Source organism: Oryx dammah, unplaced genomic scaffold (genome assembly GCF_014754425.2).
Source record: "Oryx dammah isolate SB20612 unplaced genomic scaffold, SCBI_Odam_1.1 HiC_scaffold_26, whole genome shotgun sequence".
NCBI classification, from domain to species: Eukaryota; Metazoa; Chordata; class Mammalia; order Artiodactyla; family Bovidae; genus Oryx; species Oryx dammah.
In genome coordinates, this window is record NW_024070210.1 from 18,390,905 (window position 1) to 18,409,758 (window position 18,854).

Genomic DNA, 18,854 nt, shown 5'->3' on the forward strand with positions numbered 1-18,854 from the left:
TCTTGTAACTTAAAACAACATACATACTTAGTAAACATATATTGTGCAAATTTTCAGATACAAACAAGAATTCTGCTTTTCTGGACAAATGCTGGCTCTTGGTCACAATGCTTTAAACTCTCTTCAAGATGAGTGTCATGCCTTGTGGCTCCTTCACGTAACTGAGCCGTGATTTCATAACCACCAGCATTCTGAAAGCTATCCCCAATGGATACTTCTTCAGCATGCATTTATTTCTTAATTTGCTCAAATTATTGAGTTTACTATATGCAAGACACTAATTAGATGGTTAAAAATTCAAAATTAAAGAAAGAAATAACTTTCCCTTAAGTACTTAACAATATAAGAGAAGGAAGAAGGACAACAGACACAGATATAGGTTATGATACAGGTAATGTTCATGTAAGTCCTTAAATGTGGTAACTGACCATTCTTGAGTTCCTCACTTTCTCAAACCTGCTTCTTCATCTAATTTTCTTATAGCCAATTCTCTCCTTGGCATCTTGGATAAAGATACAATGCTTTAACCAAGGAGAGTAATTCAATTGTTTATATTATTTACCAAATTATTTTCATAATAAAGAAAACTGTAAACTAAATTGTAAACTAAAATTTGAAATCAATGATATATAACAATAAGGTCTTTATGCAGCTTTCATTAAAATCCCTTCAGCAATACTCTGCTTCTTCAAAAGTTTTAAAAGGAAAAGAATTAAACCACCAGTAACCTGTCACTGAAACCTCAGGTCCTGAAGACACATACCAACTATTTTTATCAACCCTCAGCTGTTGAGATCTAAGTTCTTTATTATGAAAATAAACCTCATGAGACAAAGTCCAATCTGTCTTTAGCATTTTACCTACATTCTCAATTTCTTTCCATGAACCCTCTACATCTCCATGCTCTTTTAAACATAAAGATAGAGGTGGAGTTACAAATCCAAAGCCTTATTCATCTAAAAATATTCATAGCCCCTAAATTCCCTACCACCACTCATCCTAAGCTAAGACTTAAATATTAATATAGCTAAACATAAGTAAAGCATTTGGAATGAATTAGTTCACACATTACAAAGGACTACCACCCCTTGATCTATAGAGAAAATGTACATTTTTTAGAAGAAAAGCTTATGAGCCCCATCTCTTAAGCAATTGTTAATGTAACAAAAACAAAAATGACAATATATGTCTTGGGAGGAAAAGTTAATTTCAGTTTCAACTTAAACTCTACTTCTGGGTCCTGAACCACAGACAACTTCCTGACTTCATTTTTTCTTCCACTTTAGAAACAGAAAGCATACTGAGCAACAAAAAGTGAAGGGTTCAGCAGTGCAGTAATGAACAAAAAAGGATCAAAGAAATAGACTGAATATCTGAGATGTTTACATGTCCCAACTATTTGGCTCTTTCCAGAGAAATTAAAAGCTTTTATAGTAAAGCTACTAGTTGGAGAGTTAGGTAAAAACTCCACTTGGCTCACTCTTTGGCACTGACCTCTAGAGTCTAAAACAAGAACTTTGGGAACTAAGCAAATGTAGAGCTCTTTCTTTTGAAAAAATGTAGGTTCCACCACACTCACACTAATTTCCAGACAAAAATGTGAGGTGTTCCTACCTGCAGTATCTGATCTCTCCTCAATTAAAAAATATAAAGTAGGCAGCTCTTTCCAAAGGTTATTTGTATTTTCAATACTTCAAGTCAATTTTGAATGTGTGGTAAACAAGCACTATTTCTGATGATTAAGCAGATATCTCTAGTCCTAAACCGCTACTACTGAACAAGAGGTGAAACAACAGGAGAAGGACTAAGATCAGTGTTGTTACCTCAAATGAAATAATTTTACTAGAGGTAAAAAAGTTCTTTCTACAGATTCTGCAAAATCTAAATAAAAGCTTTTAACAGCACTACTAATCAAGGCACATAATTTCTGTTAAAATTCTGGATCAGGAAAAACATCTTTCTAGACAAATTGGTGGTTCTTTTTAAATCAGAGAACTATACAACTAATCGTGTTCTTTCTTCTGCCTGGGAATCAGGAAAATGATGAGGTACCACACATATTTCTCAATGTCTCATTCTCATATCCTCTACTTCAAATCACTATTTTCTAAATTTCTCTAACAAATCAACAATAAAAGATAAAGAACAAATACACTTTCACATTTACCCTGAAAAATCATGACAATGTATTTACTTGTTTGAAAAAAAATTTTTATCTGATAGAATTATTCGTCTTCATTCTACTAGTATTGTTGAGTAAAATCGACAAATCTGCAAAACTACGCCATGTTTGTCTTACGACTTCAATACCTCTGGAAACCATGCAAATGCACCCAGAAGTCAGGTCTGCTAATTTTTTAAATTTCATTTTATCTGAAATAACTGCTCCATTTTTCTAAGAAGTAGCTTCAACTCCATTCTTGAGGAAAAATATAAACAGATATCAATTGTGATTCCTCTTACTAACAGTGATTACAAAATGAAGTCACACAATTATACATGTCCTTATTTATATAAACACACAGTGAAGTGATTTACTTTTATGATCGGAGCACACCATTTGCAAATGCCACAATTTAAACCACCTCACAAATGACCAAGCAGAGTACAATAATGAGTCCAGGTGAATTACATAAAAAACTTTGAAAGCATTGCATCCATGCTTTATTTTAAATATGAATCCCAGCAAGGAAAATCTAAGACCGTGGGCTTAGGTTTTAGGGGTACGACAGACAATAGTGCTGATATGAAATAAAATACAATTTCTCTGGAGTGTAAATTGTATTAATTCCTTACACAGCTAGGTAAAGACAGTAAAGATGATCAGGTGAGCAACATCAATGCAACTGTTACAATAAATGTTCACTCCATTCTCATCACAGGCAAGAAAGACTCTGACCCAGGTTCTGTGGAGGTACAAGATGAAAAAATAGTCTGTGAACTTATTGCCCTACCTTATAATCAGTGAATGTAGGATATGAGAATGAAAACAGGGGCTAAGAAGGTATGAGAGAGTGATACAAACAAAATACACTACAAAGCAGACTGACATACCAGTAAAATCCTGCTTTATATAAAAAGAAAGGATTTAATTCTGCCTGAGAGGAATCAAGGGTAGGACTCATGATAGTTACATGAATCAAGCAACATTTAAACTAAATGTGGATAGAATTTCAACAGGGAGCTCGGATGGGCAACAAGGACATCAAACCACAAAGGAGTTTGTAGGAATATATGACTGACACATGAAGGGAATTGATGGAGTAAGCCAGAAAGGTAGATGGGAGCAAGGTTAGGATGCCATGATAATATAGGCTTCATACTTTGAGAAATTCAAAACCATTAAGGATGTATGAGCAAGAGGTTGACATAATTACACTCAATGTCTTATACCTTAGAGAAAAATGCCTGGAAGAATATGCAACAAAAATGTCTACGGTGGTTACTAATGATGATAGAATTATGGGTTGTATTTAACTTCTTCTTTAGAGGTTGTTCTGCTTTTATGAATACTTTTACAGCATTTTTGTAAAGGAGGGAGTGACGGAATTAAGAAAGCTACTTTCATTTTGAATAACAGTTAAAAGCCTCAACAGACCAAAAAGGCTGTTTTGTTTTTATAGAGATAGAAAGTTAATAATGAATCTACTCTGGATTCATTCAGCTTGATATGTCAAAAGGAACTAGGAAGGGAAGACAAGGTAATATACACTAAGGCTTTAGCTATTTTTCGCTTTGTTGAGAGAGAGCAGTAATGTATATATTACAACACAACATACAACAATTTCTTTTACATTAGCTTCATTTAAGAGAGCCACCACCTGATACAAGTAATGAGACTTACTTTAATTCATTTCAGAACCTGTGTACTTCTAAAGAGCAACTAATAAAAGTTTTGTAGGTTGAAATATATTTTGTACTTACTTACAAAGCTGTCTTAATGAATTAGCTCTGTTTGGAATAGTCTGTACTACTGTTTTCTCTGGCAAGTTAACCTTGTCCAGCCTCCCTTACTACCTTCATCCCAACCTGGAACAAGCAAACCAACAGTCATCCACCCACTATGGGTAGATAAAAGACTTAAAATAACTATATATAAAACACACTCTTGATGATCTTGTGAAGCCCTGTATTAGATTCATTCGTAATGAGAAGCATTTACACTGAAAAAGCACAGCTAGCCTTCGGAAGACCATATAGAAAACATACCCCATTAGAAGCTTTCTTCTTTGCTTTCCATTCATCTAGCTGTGCCTTTGTCTTTGCGTCAACTTTAACAAGTAGCTTCTTCTCTCCAATCTGCAGGTCATGCAATAACCTGAGTGCACGGAGCGTAGATTCCGGTTCCTTATACTCACAGAATCCAAAGGCTAGCAAAGGATACAAAGAATTTAATAAGATATCAAAACAATTATGAAAGATGAAAAATATTTATGGAAAACTGAAATCATTAGAGACCAAAGCATTGTAATGCAAAGATTATTTCATCACTCCTTCTTTTCCTTCAATTACTTTTGACATGGATTTCTCTTTTAAAGAGAAAAAAAAAATGGGAAAGGAAGAAAAATTCTCATCATGCAAAAAGCTACTTACTAAAACTGCTGAAAAAATACTCAGCAAAATAGCAAATTTCATGATTAATTCTTTTAATTATTTCATGGATTCATTCCATCCTCAATTTCCTCACAGCTACAGAGAGGCAAGAAGGCTGCTTGAACCTAAATACAGCACTTTTCAGTTCAGAGATGTTAAACTACAAAAGTACTGATCTTTTATTCTATTTACTAGTCTAATTTTTGTCTGTTTCATTTTAATAGCTAGTCTCATTATTTTCATGATTTTTAATAAACATATTAAAACAAAATTAAATTTAAAAGAGCAAATATTGAAAATAAAATTTAACAAATGAATATGTTTACACTTAGTGATACAGCTACACGTTGAGTGATTTTAAAACAGAAAATTTGACCATACACTTAAATGGGATATATCTTAAAGAAAAAAAGACCTGTCAACAAGCATATTATTGATGACAATATTGGTGCTACTGGTCTGAAATTATTCAATGTGAAATGTGAGAGGGTAACAGTAACAAAAAATAATTATTGAATAGTCTATCAGCCCCAGTGTTGAAGCTCAGGATTCCAAGTGTGTAAGAAACAGACATATGACAAAAAAGATTAGATAAAAATCTTTTAGGCTTGAATTTGAAATACTGTTCATTGGCAAAGTGAAGACCAAACAATGGTTACAGTGAGTGCATCAATTTCCAGATAATCTTCTTGAAAACAATTTCCCACTAAAAAGAACCAGAGCTTCTTGAGAAATGGCTGATCCCAAGTCTTGGGCAGAAAAACTACTAGCTGAACTTTGAATATCTTATTCCCAGATAACAAGGAAGCTATCAAAGGCATTTAGGTTTGGGTCAAAAATCACCGAAGATCCAATTTCCAGAGGCAACCTGAGACAACTTAAGCTTCCCTAGGGATCATGACAATTAATCTATATTAAATATAACAACAACAAATTAAATATGCGTCAATCTAGAAGTTCAAAATAGGTCTTAAAAAAGTCACTGCTAGAGGATGCTAAGAACATAAGATCATTCTCTTGAAAAATTAAAGAACCAAAGCATTTATCCCATTTTTCTTACAGAAATTATACCTCTAAGTAGCCATATAGTACATGGAAAAGGAAGTTTATCCTTATGGATGTATTGTACTAACAAATGATCATTTGTTCTTCAATGAAGGAATAACAATTCTTCCAAACAGACTGTTACATTTGGCAACCTCCCAGTGAATGAATCAACTACTCACTGACAATAGCTGCTACCATTTAAAAAAATTATAACTGAATATGATTCCTATGGAAGAAACTCCTAATTAGAATTCTTACATATAAAAGCATCAGCAAAAATAACACAAACTCAAATTTAAGATATAAGCATCTGAATGCAGAGTTCCAAAGAATAGCAAGAAGAGATTAAGAAAGCCTTCTTCAGTGATCAATGCAAAGAAATAAAGAGGAAAACAACAGAATGGGAAAGACTAGAGATCTCTTCAAGAAAATTAGAGATACCAAGGGAACATTTCATGCAAAGATGGGCTCGATAAAGGACAGAAATGGTATGGACCTAACAGAAGCAGAAGATATTAAGAAGACGTGGCAAGAATACACGGAAGAACTGTACAAAAAAGATCTTCATGACCAAAATAATCATGATGGTATGATCACTCACCTAGAGCCAAACATCCTGGAATGTGAAGTCAAGTGGGCCTTAGAAAGCATCAATATGAACAAAGCTAGTGGAGGTGATGGAATTCCAGTTGAGCTATTTCAAATCCTAAAAGATGATGCTGTGAAAGTACTGCACTCAACATGCCAGCAAATTTGGAAAAGTCAGCAGTGGCCACAGGACTGGAAAAGGTCAGTTTTCATTCCAATCCCAAAGAAAAGCAATGCCAAAGAATGCTCAAACTACCATGCAATTGCACTCATCTCACACGCTAGTAAAGTAATGCTCAAAATTCTCCAAGCCAGGCTTCAGCAATACGTGAACCGTGAACTTCCAGATGTACAAGCTGGATTTAGAAAAGGCAGAGGAACCAGAGATTAAAATGCCAACATCTGCTGGATCACAGAGAAAGCAAGAGAGTTCCAGAAAAACATCTATTTCTGCTTTATTGACTATGCCAAAGCCTTTGATTGTGCGGATCACAAGAAACTGTGGAAAATTCTGAAAGAGATGGGAATACCAGACCACCTAACCTGCCTCTTGAGAAACCTATGCAGGTCAGGAAGCAACAGTTAGAACTGGACATGGAACAACAGACTGGTTCCAAATAGGAAAAGGAGTACGTCAAGGCTGTATATTGTCACCCTGCTTATTTCACTTATATGCAGAGTACATCATGAGAAAAGCTGGGCTGGAAGAAACACAAGCTGGAATCAAGATTGCCGGGAGAAATATCAATCACCTCAGATATGCAGATGACACCACCCTTATGGCAGAAAGTGAAGAGGAACTAAAAAGCCTCTTGATGAGAGTGGAAGAGGAGAGTGAAAAAGTTGGCTTAAAGCTCAACATTCAGAAAATGAAGATCATGGCAGCCGGTCCCATCACTTCATGGGAAATAGATGGGGAAATAGTGGAAACAGTATCAGACTTTATTTTTTTGGGCCTCAAAATCACTGCAGATGGTGACTGCAGCCATGAAATTAAAAGACGCTTACTCCTTGGAAGAAAAGTTATGACCAACCTAGACAGCATATTCAAAAGCAGAGACATTACTTTGCCAAAAAAGGTCCGTCTAGTCAAGGCTATGGTTTTTCCAGTGGTCATGTATGGATGTGAGAGTTGGGCTGTGAAGAAAGCTGAGCACCAAAGATCTGATGCTTTGAACTGTGGTGTTGGAGAAGACTCTTGAGAGTCCTTTAGACTGCAAGGAGATCCAACCAGTCCATTCTAAAGATCAGTCCTGGGTGTTCTTTGGAAGGAATGATGCTAAAGCTGAAACTCCAGTACTTTGGCTACCTCATGCGAAGAGATGACTCATTGGAAAAAGACTCTGATGCTGGGAGGGATTGGGGGCAGGAGGAGAAGGGGACGACAGAGGATGAGATGGCTGGATGGCATCATGGACTCGATGGACATGAGTCTGAGTGAACTCTGGGAGCTGGTGATGGACAGGGAGGCCTGGCGTGCTGCGATTCATGGGGTCGCAAAGAGTCGGACACGACTGAGCCACTGAACTGAACTGACAAGCTACAACTACCAAACAGTTTACGTTACAATGCAGTGGACAGAGATGTAAGGCACATAATTCTACTAGAGCTGCAATCAGCAAATCCAAACAGAGAAAACACTACTGGGCAAATGACCCAGTTTCTCCAACAAATCTCAAGAGAAAGAAGAAAAACAGAAGAACTAAAAATATTAAGAGTCTCAAAAATATGTCAACCAATCGCAATGCAGGGATTTTACATGAATCCTGAGTCAAAAGGACTATTTAAGAAACTGACATTTGCGTCAGCTGGACATCTGATCATGGACTGGATATTGACTGAATGTTGGATATCTGAATACTGAGAATAATTAGAAGAAATAATGTTTTTTCCTTTGGTCTTATAATTGCATTTTAGGTATGTTTTTTAAAAAGAACTTATCTTAAGTGGGAGGGGGATTCAGGATGGGGCACACATGTACACCCATGGCTGATTCATGTCCATGTATGGGAAAAACCACTAAAATACTGTAAAGTAATTAGCCTCCAATCAAAATAAATTAATTTTTAAGAAACTTATCTTTTAGAGACATAAAAATATTTATAGACAAAATGATCTGGTGCTCAGGACTGTACAAAAATAATACAAAAAGAAAATGGACAGGGTACAGGTTAAGCTCAAATGGCATGACCTAATAAATGTTAAAACGCTAGACAACGAATACATAAGAGTTCACGCTATTCTGCCAATTTTATATATGTATGAATTTTTCCATAATAGTGTTTAAAGAATGTATATCAAACAGGTGTTTCTGCCAACTAGTATGAAAAGAACAGTTTGCTTTTAAGACTAACAGGTCATCTTATCATCTCTTCTACACTTCCTTCCTAAGTCCTGTTTTGTTTTGTTTTTTTAATTGTTCCATAGAGATCATACACTCCTGCTCTGAAACAAGAACTTTTTAAAGTAATAAGAAACCAGTTAGTCTAATTTTTCCCCTCTCCTACTTCCTGCTAGCCTTTTTTACTTTCTAATCTCACCTCAGCCAACATCTTCCCAATTGCCTTTAGTCCTTATTCCACTGGGACTGAAGACAGAGTGCTAATAGCAGACTTCTCCCAGGGTTAGTGACAATGAGAGCAAATGCAAACCTAACTTATACTCCCAGATTGAGAGGATCTCAATAAATAAGGAAAAAATTACCTACCTTGAAGCTTTCCAGATGCACCTTGTACTCTCTTCCAGCTCAAAACCAAGCCACATTTCTTTAAAAGAAAACAAAATAGATCCTTACCACTTAAAAGTTATAATGCAAATAAGAACATAATTATATTCCTGCTTAGGAAAACACAGAAGCTAAAAAATTCTTCTCAGCAACTAAATTCTGCAATTCCTACAAGCTTATATGAATAAAATACACAAGTCATTTTAAAGGAAAATATAAATTCTTACTGACTCATTTTAATAAAACTCATTTATTAAAAACTCATTTTTAATAAATTAGACATTTCAGTTTTATTTATCTTACAAATACATGTAAATAAACCCAAAATGCCCAAATATTGTAACAGTTAGAACTATAATAAATTCAAGTAAATACTATAAGTCCATAAAGACTGTTTTAAAATACATGTATATATTATAAAGTATTTTTAAAGACATAGGGAAATGCTTGATATGGGATGCAAATATATCACGAGACATGCAATTGCAGATACACAGTAAGCTTTTTCTTTTTGGCCACACCCAAGGCACGTGGGCTCTTCAGTTCCTGGACCGGGATGGAACCTGCATCCCCTGCATTAAAAACATGGAGTCTCTAACCACTGGACCATTCAGTCTTAACTGCTGAAAGTCCCAACAGTAAGATTTTTAATTATGCAAAGAAAAAAATTTCCATAAAATGATCAGAAATACAGTAAAATGTTAATGGGGCAGGTTATCTGAAGGGTGGGATATTTATTACATTTTGTTTACACACAAAGTTTATTTCTAATTATTAAAGAAAAATTAGAAGGTTTAATAAAAGTTTTGTGGAAAGTAATAACTGAAGATTTTCTGTCAAAGCTAAGAAATGCATGGATTTTTCACATCTTCGTTCAGAGAAACTACTAAAATGATAGTCAAAGAATTGGGACTTCCCTGGTAGTCTACTCTAGAAGTTAAGACTTTAAGTTTCCACTATAGCGGGTATGGGTTCAATTCCTGGTCAAGGAACTAAGTAAGATTCCACACACCTCACAGTGCAGCCAAAATACATATAAAAAAACAAAATATCATAAGGTCAAACATAGTGTGAGAGAATAGCACCAGAATTCAACAAAATTTTGCAAAGACCAAAGGCAAATGGATGGATAATAGCTCATTCAGGAAAGCAAAGAAAGCTATGACTCCAAGTGTGTACAGAAGCAGATACTGATAAGAAAGAAAAAATTAGGCTGATTCTATCAATACAAAACCTAGTGGATCCAAACCGGGGGTGGAAGGTACTGTGGAGAATTGGGCTGAAGTTTGAAGCTGAATAAAAATAAGTTACTGCCTGACAATACAAATATGAAATAATCAAAGTCTCAGAGGCTTCAAGCAATTACCCTTTTCCCACTACTAGAGAAGAGACCTGAACAGCAACAATCTGAAGAAAGTTAACAAAACAAGCCTGGGATGTGGAGCACCAGATATGAAAATACAAATGAGATTACAAGAGTAAGAAGGGAAGAAAGTATAGGTATAAGAAATGCTTGAAGTCAATCTTGTACCTGCAACCTCATACAGGCAGTCAATCATAAACTTACTAGGCATAAAACTCAAAAGTTTTCTAGAGAAACCAACCCATCTCAAAGAACACTCCACAGAATTTAAAACTTCTGGCTGCCAGTCAGGTTACCCTACAGCAATGCCGAACATTTTACAAAGTAAGCTTATGTACACAGGTCTTTTAATCCCTAACTCTTAAATATGGACAATCAAAGCTCCTCAGACATCCAAGTAAAGTCTTAAAAGCAAAAAGAGAAATAGAAAAGGTAAGTTCAGGAATTCAAAGATATCTTAAAAAACACTATGCTGCAAATATACATCAACAACAGTTTTCAAAAGGGATGTTTCAAATTGAAAACATACACATATATCCACACAAAAACTTGTACATGAATATTCACAGCATTATTATTCACAACAACCCAGTGGAAACAGCTGGTTATCCATCAACTGATAAACGGATAACAAAATGTAGCGTATCCATTAAATGGAGTATTAATTGGCCATAAAAAAGGAACAAAGTTTCACTAATAAGCTACACCATAGATGAATCTTAGAAACATCAGGCTAAGTGAAAGACAAAACAAAAAAGCCACATATTCTAAAATTCCATTTACATAAAATGCATAGAACAAGCAAATCCACAGAGACAGGTTTAATAGTGGTTGCCAGATGCTGAGGGGAGGAGAAAATGGGAAGCAATGTTAATGGGTACGGTGTGTTTTTATAGATATATATATATTTCTATATGGGGTGATAAAAATGTTCAGGAATTAGACAGTGGTGATGTTTGCAAAACTCTCTGAATATATTAAAGGCCACTGAACTGTGCATTATAAAAGGGTGAATTTTATGGTGTGTGGATTATATCTCAATAAACATGTTTTTTAAAATGTCCTCCAAGGACTTCCACAGTGGGTCAGTGGTTAACAATCTGCTTGCCAATGCGGGTGGACACAGGTTCAATCCCTAATAAGGGAAGTAAGATCGCACGTGCTATAGGGCAGCTAAGTCCACGAGCCACAGTTGCTGAGCCTGCACTAGAGCCCGCAAGTCTCAACTACTGATCCCGCATGCCGAGAGCCTGTGCTCCTCAGCAGGAGAAACCACTGCAACGAGGAGCCCGCACACCACAGCCAAGAGCAGTTCCCTACTCGCCACAACTAGAGAAAGCCCATGCCAAACAATCAAGACTCAGTGAAGCCAAAAATAAATAAGTAATAATAAAATTAAAAATACATCTGTAATAGAAATAAAATAAAATGTCCTCCCAATGTTCTACCTTGGGGGAAAATTGGCATTATCTTTAAAAGTGAAGATAAGCATGCCCAATGACAGAAATTCCACTTCTAAGGGAATACGTGACAATTTATTTCATGTTCACTTAGTATGTGCTGCTGAAGTGAGCACTTCCATGTTCCCTTAGAAAGACATATTACCAGTAATAACACAGCAAAACATAATATCAAAAAGTGAAAACGATCCATATGACCGTCAGTAAACAATCTGACAATTCATCGTGTATCTCTGTAACGCAATGGCATATAGCAGTGAAAAGTGAACCAACTAGAGCTGCGTATATGCTGGGCGATAAAAGCAAATTGGAGGAATGCATAATTTAAACTCATACATGATAAACATTTATGAATATAAATATGTAATTAAAGTAAAAAATATGGTCAGGAATGATAAACACCCAGTTTAGGATAATGGATTCCCTCTGGTTATTACCTTTGTGGAAGACAGAAATGAGAATTAGGACCTTCATGTTTTGTTTCTTTGGGATGAAAATCTAAAGCTAGCATCACAAAATACTAAGATCTGACAAAGCTTTTATGTTTATTTATCTGACAAAGGTTTTATGTTTATTTTCTAAATCCCTTTTTTACAGTCTCAAAATATTAACCCAGAGGTTACTCCTTAATGACAAAGGGCGAAAAGATATCCTAAAATGGAGAGATCAGACCACCTTAACCAAATAACTTAATACCACCAAAAATGGAACCAAGAGACATGGTGTTTCTTCCTATGCTGCACCTGAGAACAGTCATCACACATGGCCCATTCTTCTAAAAAATGCTTACTCTAAACCTAACTATGGGTAAACAATCAATTCAAATCGGGTGAGACATTTTGCAAAAGACCCAGACACTTCAAAACATCAGTTTATCATGAAAGACAAAAACAAGTTAAACAAAAAGAGGCAGGGAACTGTTCTATAATAAAGAAGCTATCTAAAGAACCATGACAATTAAATGCAATGTATACACATCCCTGACTGGATTATAGACCAAAAACAAAGAACACGTATTATAGAAACTGTTGGTAAAATTAAATATGAGCTATTTTGTATTTTAATTAACAATACTGAATCAGCCTTAAATTTCCTAAGTGTAAAAAATGTAGAAGAGTATCTTGGTCATAAGAGATATAAGTAGTATTCAGAGGTGAAATGCCATCACTTACTCCCAAACTATTCAGAAAAAAACTGAGGGGTGTGTGTGTGGAGAGAGAGAGAGAGAGAAAACAAATGTGGCAAAATGTGTTGCAAAGGTGTTCACTATTTATTCAACTTTTTTGCAGGATTGAAACTTTTCAAAACATAAGCGAGACAATAATTCAGTCTTCTCTGATTTTTCTTAAGTCTGAAATAACAAAAAAATTTTTTAATGAAAAATAAACAGTTTAACTTACAGCAAGGAGCTGTCTTATAAGCATGTCTGAGGCTTTTTCAGAAATGTTGCCAACAAAAACTGTAGTGGTGGGACCACAGTTTTCATCATTCTCTTTAGCCTTCAAGCCTGGATGATCCTTTCTTGCTCCCAAATGCTTTCCAACCATGGACACGGTGGGTACTAAGACCTAAAGTGAAGAAAGCCAATAAAATTTGAACTTGCAATTAAATTTGCTGTCACGCTTAATATAACATTAGGGTAAAACATCAATTTTAGCTTTTTTTTTTAGCCACACCAAACACCATGCGGGAACTTAGTTCCCACACCCAGATGGAACCCGTGCCCCCTGCAGTGGAAGCTCAGAGCCCTAACCACCGGACCACCAGGGAAGTCCCAAAACACCTGTTTTAAAGTAGCAAACATAAAGGACAGGTTCTATATATTTAATATTACTACAGGTTCTATATATTTAATATAAAGTTCTCAAAGCACATTTTTCATTACTATAACTTATTCATGACAAGTGTCACTATTAGATTTTGCTGTTATTGTTTAGTAGCCAAGTTGTATCCAACTCTTTTGCAACCCCAAGGACTGTAGCCCTCCAGGCTCCTCTGTCCATGGACTGCCCAGCAATAATAATGGAGTGGGTTACATTTCCTTCTCCAGGAGATCTTCCTGGATCAGTGATCAAACCTGCATCTCCTACACTGGCAGGCGGATTCCTTCCCACTGAGCCACCAGGGAAACTCACTACTGGATTACCTTTCTTTTAAACACAACTTAGACGAGCAAATAAAAAAACTTGGGTAGAAATTTTATGTTTAAGACATCAAAAATCATTTAAAGTTTTCAAATATACCCACACATTTCTTCACCTACTGTACTCTGTACTAGTATAAAAGGCAACTCTAATTATCCCTGCTAATTTTCCTGCAGAATTTCAAATATTCCCATAGCATTCTCCCCATACTCTCGGTTTACCTTTTCTCAGTTACCTGTGTTACTATTCCTTTCATAAAGTTCAAATTCCCGAATAGTCTTACTCATCTTTATATTTGGAATTGAATCTAGCAAAACATATACAGTCTGCACTGAAGTGGTGAATTGGGGGAGCTGCCTTTTCCTAGGCTGAAATGCAGGAGGATAAGAGTACTTATCATGTGGAGGTTTCCTAGTGCATGTCTTCCAATGAAGGTCCAATGCAAGAAAAGCTGGACTGCCCCCTTGGTCCACCTCACAGCAAGTTCCTATTTCACTACCCTTTTAATATAAATAACACTTCCCTCCCTCTTCAAAACCCACAAGTCAAAAAAACAAAAATAGCTAAAAGTAATAAGACCTAATCTCCCTCACAGAGGAATTACAATTTAAACCCTATATTTCTACTAATTAACTCAAAGAAGAATTCTGGTTAAATAAACATTAAGACGGTTATCATTTAATCACATGTTACAGTATACCAGTCTTGAGGACTTCCCTGGTGGCTCAGACGTAAAGCGTCTGTCTACAATGCAGGAGACAGGAGTTTGATCCCTAGGTCAGGAAGATCCCCTGGAGAAGGAAATGGCAATCCACTCCGGTACTATTGCCTGGAAAATCCCACTGAGAGAGGGGCACCTGGTAGGCTGTGGTCCATAGGGTCGCAAAGAGTCGGACATGACTGAGCAACTTCACTTTCTCTCTTTCTATAGTATACCAGCATTCTTAACTAAGATGCCAAGAGTGTACAGAAGCTTTTATGAATGTGGAGAATTAAAGTTCAAGACATAAGACTGAATAATAAAACTTCAGCAGAGAAAAGGTTTCAGTAAAACTTAAGAAAGCTTGACGGTATCATATTAAAAGACAGAGAAAAAAAATAGTTTTGAAGAAGTTAAAAATCAGGTATGTCAGAGCAAAGAGTAAATATATATTCAACATTCATTTCAAATTTTAAATTTCTACTAGATCATTTCTGCATTCTTTTAAGAAATCAGATATGTCATATCACATCTCCTACTTTCAAGGACCAAGACATAAGGGAGTGATGGAAGAGTCAACATTTAAATCCGAAGTAACAGTGTATGAAGAGTCTAGAGAATAAGAGGAAAATCACAAAAACAAAATAATTTATTTAGGGAGCATTATTTTAGGAGCAACTGTACTTGAGAAAAAATAATCTTTATGATATATATAAATGCTCTTTCTTCCTATTACTCTTTTAGACATTTAAAATAATTTATCTGAGTTTATCAAATTGTTTAGATTCAGTTAAAAGCAGTAGTACTTGTAATTCCTCCTTAAAAGTTATGCTTACAGTTGGAGCAGGAGCCATAATGCTCATCGGTACAGGAATCATTGGGGTCCCTGTAAAAGAAGCAAAATGAGTCTTAAGAATATAATTATATAGACAAGAATATATTCCATATCAAGTACATGCCATAAAAATAAGTATCTTCATAGTTCTTTTAAGGGGAAATACAAGGCTAATAAAAAATGAGATATTATTCAAAACCAAATGTACTTTACAGATTGGTCTATCTAAATAAACTTAAAAACAAAAACACTCATGAAGCAAAAAGACTACCACAACCTGCTATTGCCTTAATGAGTACAAAATTCTGGACAGTTACCAATTCATTTAGTATGTGTTTTTCTTGAATTAAAAGGAATTTAAAATTTCTTCTATAAAACCAATAAACTGGTAAGGAAACAAACGATTTTTCATCATCACTTTCCCTGATTCTGAACAAGTGACTAAGCTTTATTCTCAATGCCTTAAAATTTCTTCACAAACTGGAAGTAATCTAGTCTTCCCTGTAACTGTGTAACACAAGGACTTTGTTAAAAGTATGTTACCAGGAAAGACTACCAGAAAATAAGATATTATGAGACTAATAAAAAAATAAAGAACCCCTCAAAAATTGATGCCCAAATGAAAGTGGCTCAGGACACTATCCTTCTCAAGAAATTAATGTTTGATGGTTGATAACTATTCAGATTTCTGTTAACATTATTTTCTTAATCCCTCTTTTCAGGACAAACTCCTTTATTACAGGGCAGTTAACTTACTGACTGTAATTCATTAATTGTTACATGGAATAATACACTGATAGTACTCAAGCTCTCCCACTATGTCCCTGGCAGCGAGGGGGTAACAAATACATATCCATGATTATCTAAAAGAACAGCTTAAAACAGCCAGTTACAAGCATAAATGTCTTAAAAACTTTTATAAGTACAGCATTCTACTCCATGATGTATATGCATAAGTAGTTGTTTTTTTAAATTATGATTTACCCTCAAATTGCTGAAGCTTTAAATGATACTCCAGAAAAATTCCATGTTTATCTTGTGGCTTTTCACATCTACTCCAACACAGCTGTGTACTTGACCTAAGGGTAGGAGGCCCCCAAAGCTGAGCCTCTGTAATGTATATGTTATGAATTAACAACCCATCAAATTAGGCAATTGCAAGGTACTTTTGATTCTGCAACAGTCAAGCTCTTTAGTAAACACTGTAATTTCAAACAGATAATCCAATGGTTAAAGCCAGGTCACTGATGTAAAGCTTTCCTAAAAAAGAAATACTTCTAGTTGGTTTACAAGATCATTTGTTGCTTTCAGCCTGAATTACTTGGATTCTATGTTAAATGAAAATACCTCCCAACATGCAAAGGAGAACTCTTAGATACTATCTTTCATAAGGGAAACTGAATCTGTACAAAATGCTTTCAATCCTATTTAAAAAAAATCTGAACTACCACTCATAAACCAGAGGAAAAGTTTGAGTCAAGCAATGCTAATTATAATCTCAAGATAACAGTTCTCAAATGTGGGTTCTCTTAACTGTGCTTAAATGGATACTTAGGAATCACCTGTGAACCTGTTAAAGACATTCCTAGGCCTTAATTTCTAAGGATTTGATTCAGTAGGTTGGGGTTGGACTTAAAAAAACTTTTTTTACTTTATAAAACACTGAATAGAGGAAGCTTTTAGATAGAACTTTGGAAACCTCTCCAATAGTCAAAAACATATATATACATATATATATAAGTTAAAGAAGAATAATATATATATGATGTTACTACATCATCTGTGTTAAAGGAATTACACAAAAACAAATGGAATAGAAAAATATATACTTAAGAGTGGCTTCTAATATGCACCAAAAAATATCTGGAAGGATAAAGAAGAAACTAATAACCCTGTTTTGTTTTTGTGTTTCAGTAAGGGAATAGTAATAAATTATATAGGAAGGTAAGAAGTTTTTCACTGTATACCTTTTTGACTGGTCTAAATGTATTACCTATTATTTAAGTGAAGATTTTTAATTTCCCAGATGAGTTTGATACTCAGCCAGAAATGAAAACTCCCACTATAGGAAAATGAGACATCACATTTCTAGAACGCTAACAGGCAGTGTTTCTACCAATACTCACACACATATTTTCTAAAGATAATATTGCAATGACATAAGGACACATTAAAAAAAAACACCATCACTGGTGGGATAAACTGGCGCAGCCCTATGGAAAATAGTATGTTGTTGTGGTTTAGTTGCTAAGTCGTGTCCAACTCTGTGTGACTCCATGCACTGTAGTCCACCAGGCTCCTCTGTCCATGGGGTTTCCCAGGCAAGAATACTGGAATGGGCTGCTATTTCCTTCTCCAGGGGATCTTCCAGACCCAGGGATCAAACCCAGGTCTACTGTACTGCAGGCAGACTCCTGCCCTGCAGGCAAATCTTTACTGACTGAGTCACCAGGGAAGCCCCGGAAAACAGTATGGCAGTTCCTAAACACTAAAAGCAAAGCTACCGTATGATCCCACAGTCCTACTTCTGGGCATTTACAGAGAAAACTCTAATTCAAAACAGACATGCACCCAATGTTCACCACAGTACTATACACAATAGCCAAGACCTGAAAGCAACCTAAATGGCCATCGACAGATGAATGACTAAAGATGTGGTATATACTGATGTTTACAATGGAATGTTACTTAGCTATAAAAAGAATGAAATAATGCATCTGCAGCAACATGGATGGACCCAGAGATTATCATATTAAGTGAATCAGAGAAACACAAACATCAAGTGATACCACGTACATGTGGAATCTAAAAAAATGATACAAATGAATTTATTTACCAAACAGACTTACAGACAGAAAACTTATGGTTACCAAAAGGGCAAGCAAGGAGGAAAAATTAAGAGTTTGAAATCAGCAAATATAAACTACTATATATAAAACAGATAAACAAAAAGGATTTACTATATAGCACAGGAAACTATATTCAAGACACGACTGAGCGACTGAACTGAACTGAACTAAGTATAATGAAAAAGAATCTTAAAAAAAAGTATGTGTGCCTGCATATATATATAAAACTGAAACACACACACACAAAAATTTAAGAAACTGAATCACTTTCTTGTATACCAGAAACTAACACAACACTGTCATCAACTACAAAAGCAACAGTACCCACAAACTTACCTGGAGGCACGGGTGGTGGAAAGCCAGGGAACTGGGGGGGTGGGATCCCTGGTGGGAGTGCTGGGATCCCCATCGGAGGGCGATTCAAATGAGGGGGGAATGACATTCTTACTGCAGCGGTCTAAAGAAAGAAATCATGGCAAATCACGTTATTTGAAACATTTACAATTCGATATGCCTGGTTTCTTGGCCTTCATTTTTAGATTATCTGCAA

At 35.5% G+C, this 18,854-nt stretch overlaps 1 protein-coding gene across 1 annotated transcript in view; it reads right to left on the bottom strand.

The window, feature by feature from the left end:
• Positions 1-18,854, bottom strand: part of RBM25 (RNA binding motif protein 25) — a 55,319-nt gene that overhangs the window by 29,521 nt on the left and 6,944 nt on the right. Inside the window, exons 2-6 of the mRNA XM_040226144.1 lie at positions 18,641-18,761; positions 15,457-15,506; positions 13,177-13,344; positions 8,936-8,993; positions 4,210-4,370 (exon numbers count right to left, since the gene is read on the bottom strand). Of these exons, the coding sequence (XP_040082078.1) occupies positions 4,210-4,370; positions 8,936-8,993; positions 13,177-13,344; positions 15,457-15,506; positions 18,641-18,746 (543 nt within the window). The 5' untranslated portion in view covers positions 18,747-18,761. The remainder of the gene's footprint in view (positions 1-4,209; positions 4,371-8,935; positions 8,994-13,176; positions 13,345-15,456; positions 15,507-18,640; positions 18,762-18,854) is intronic.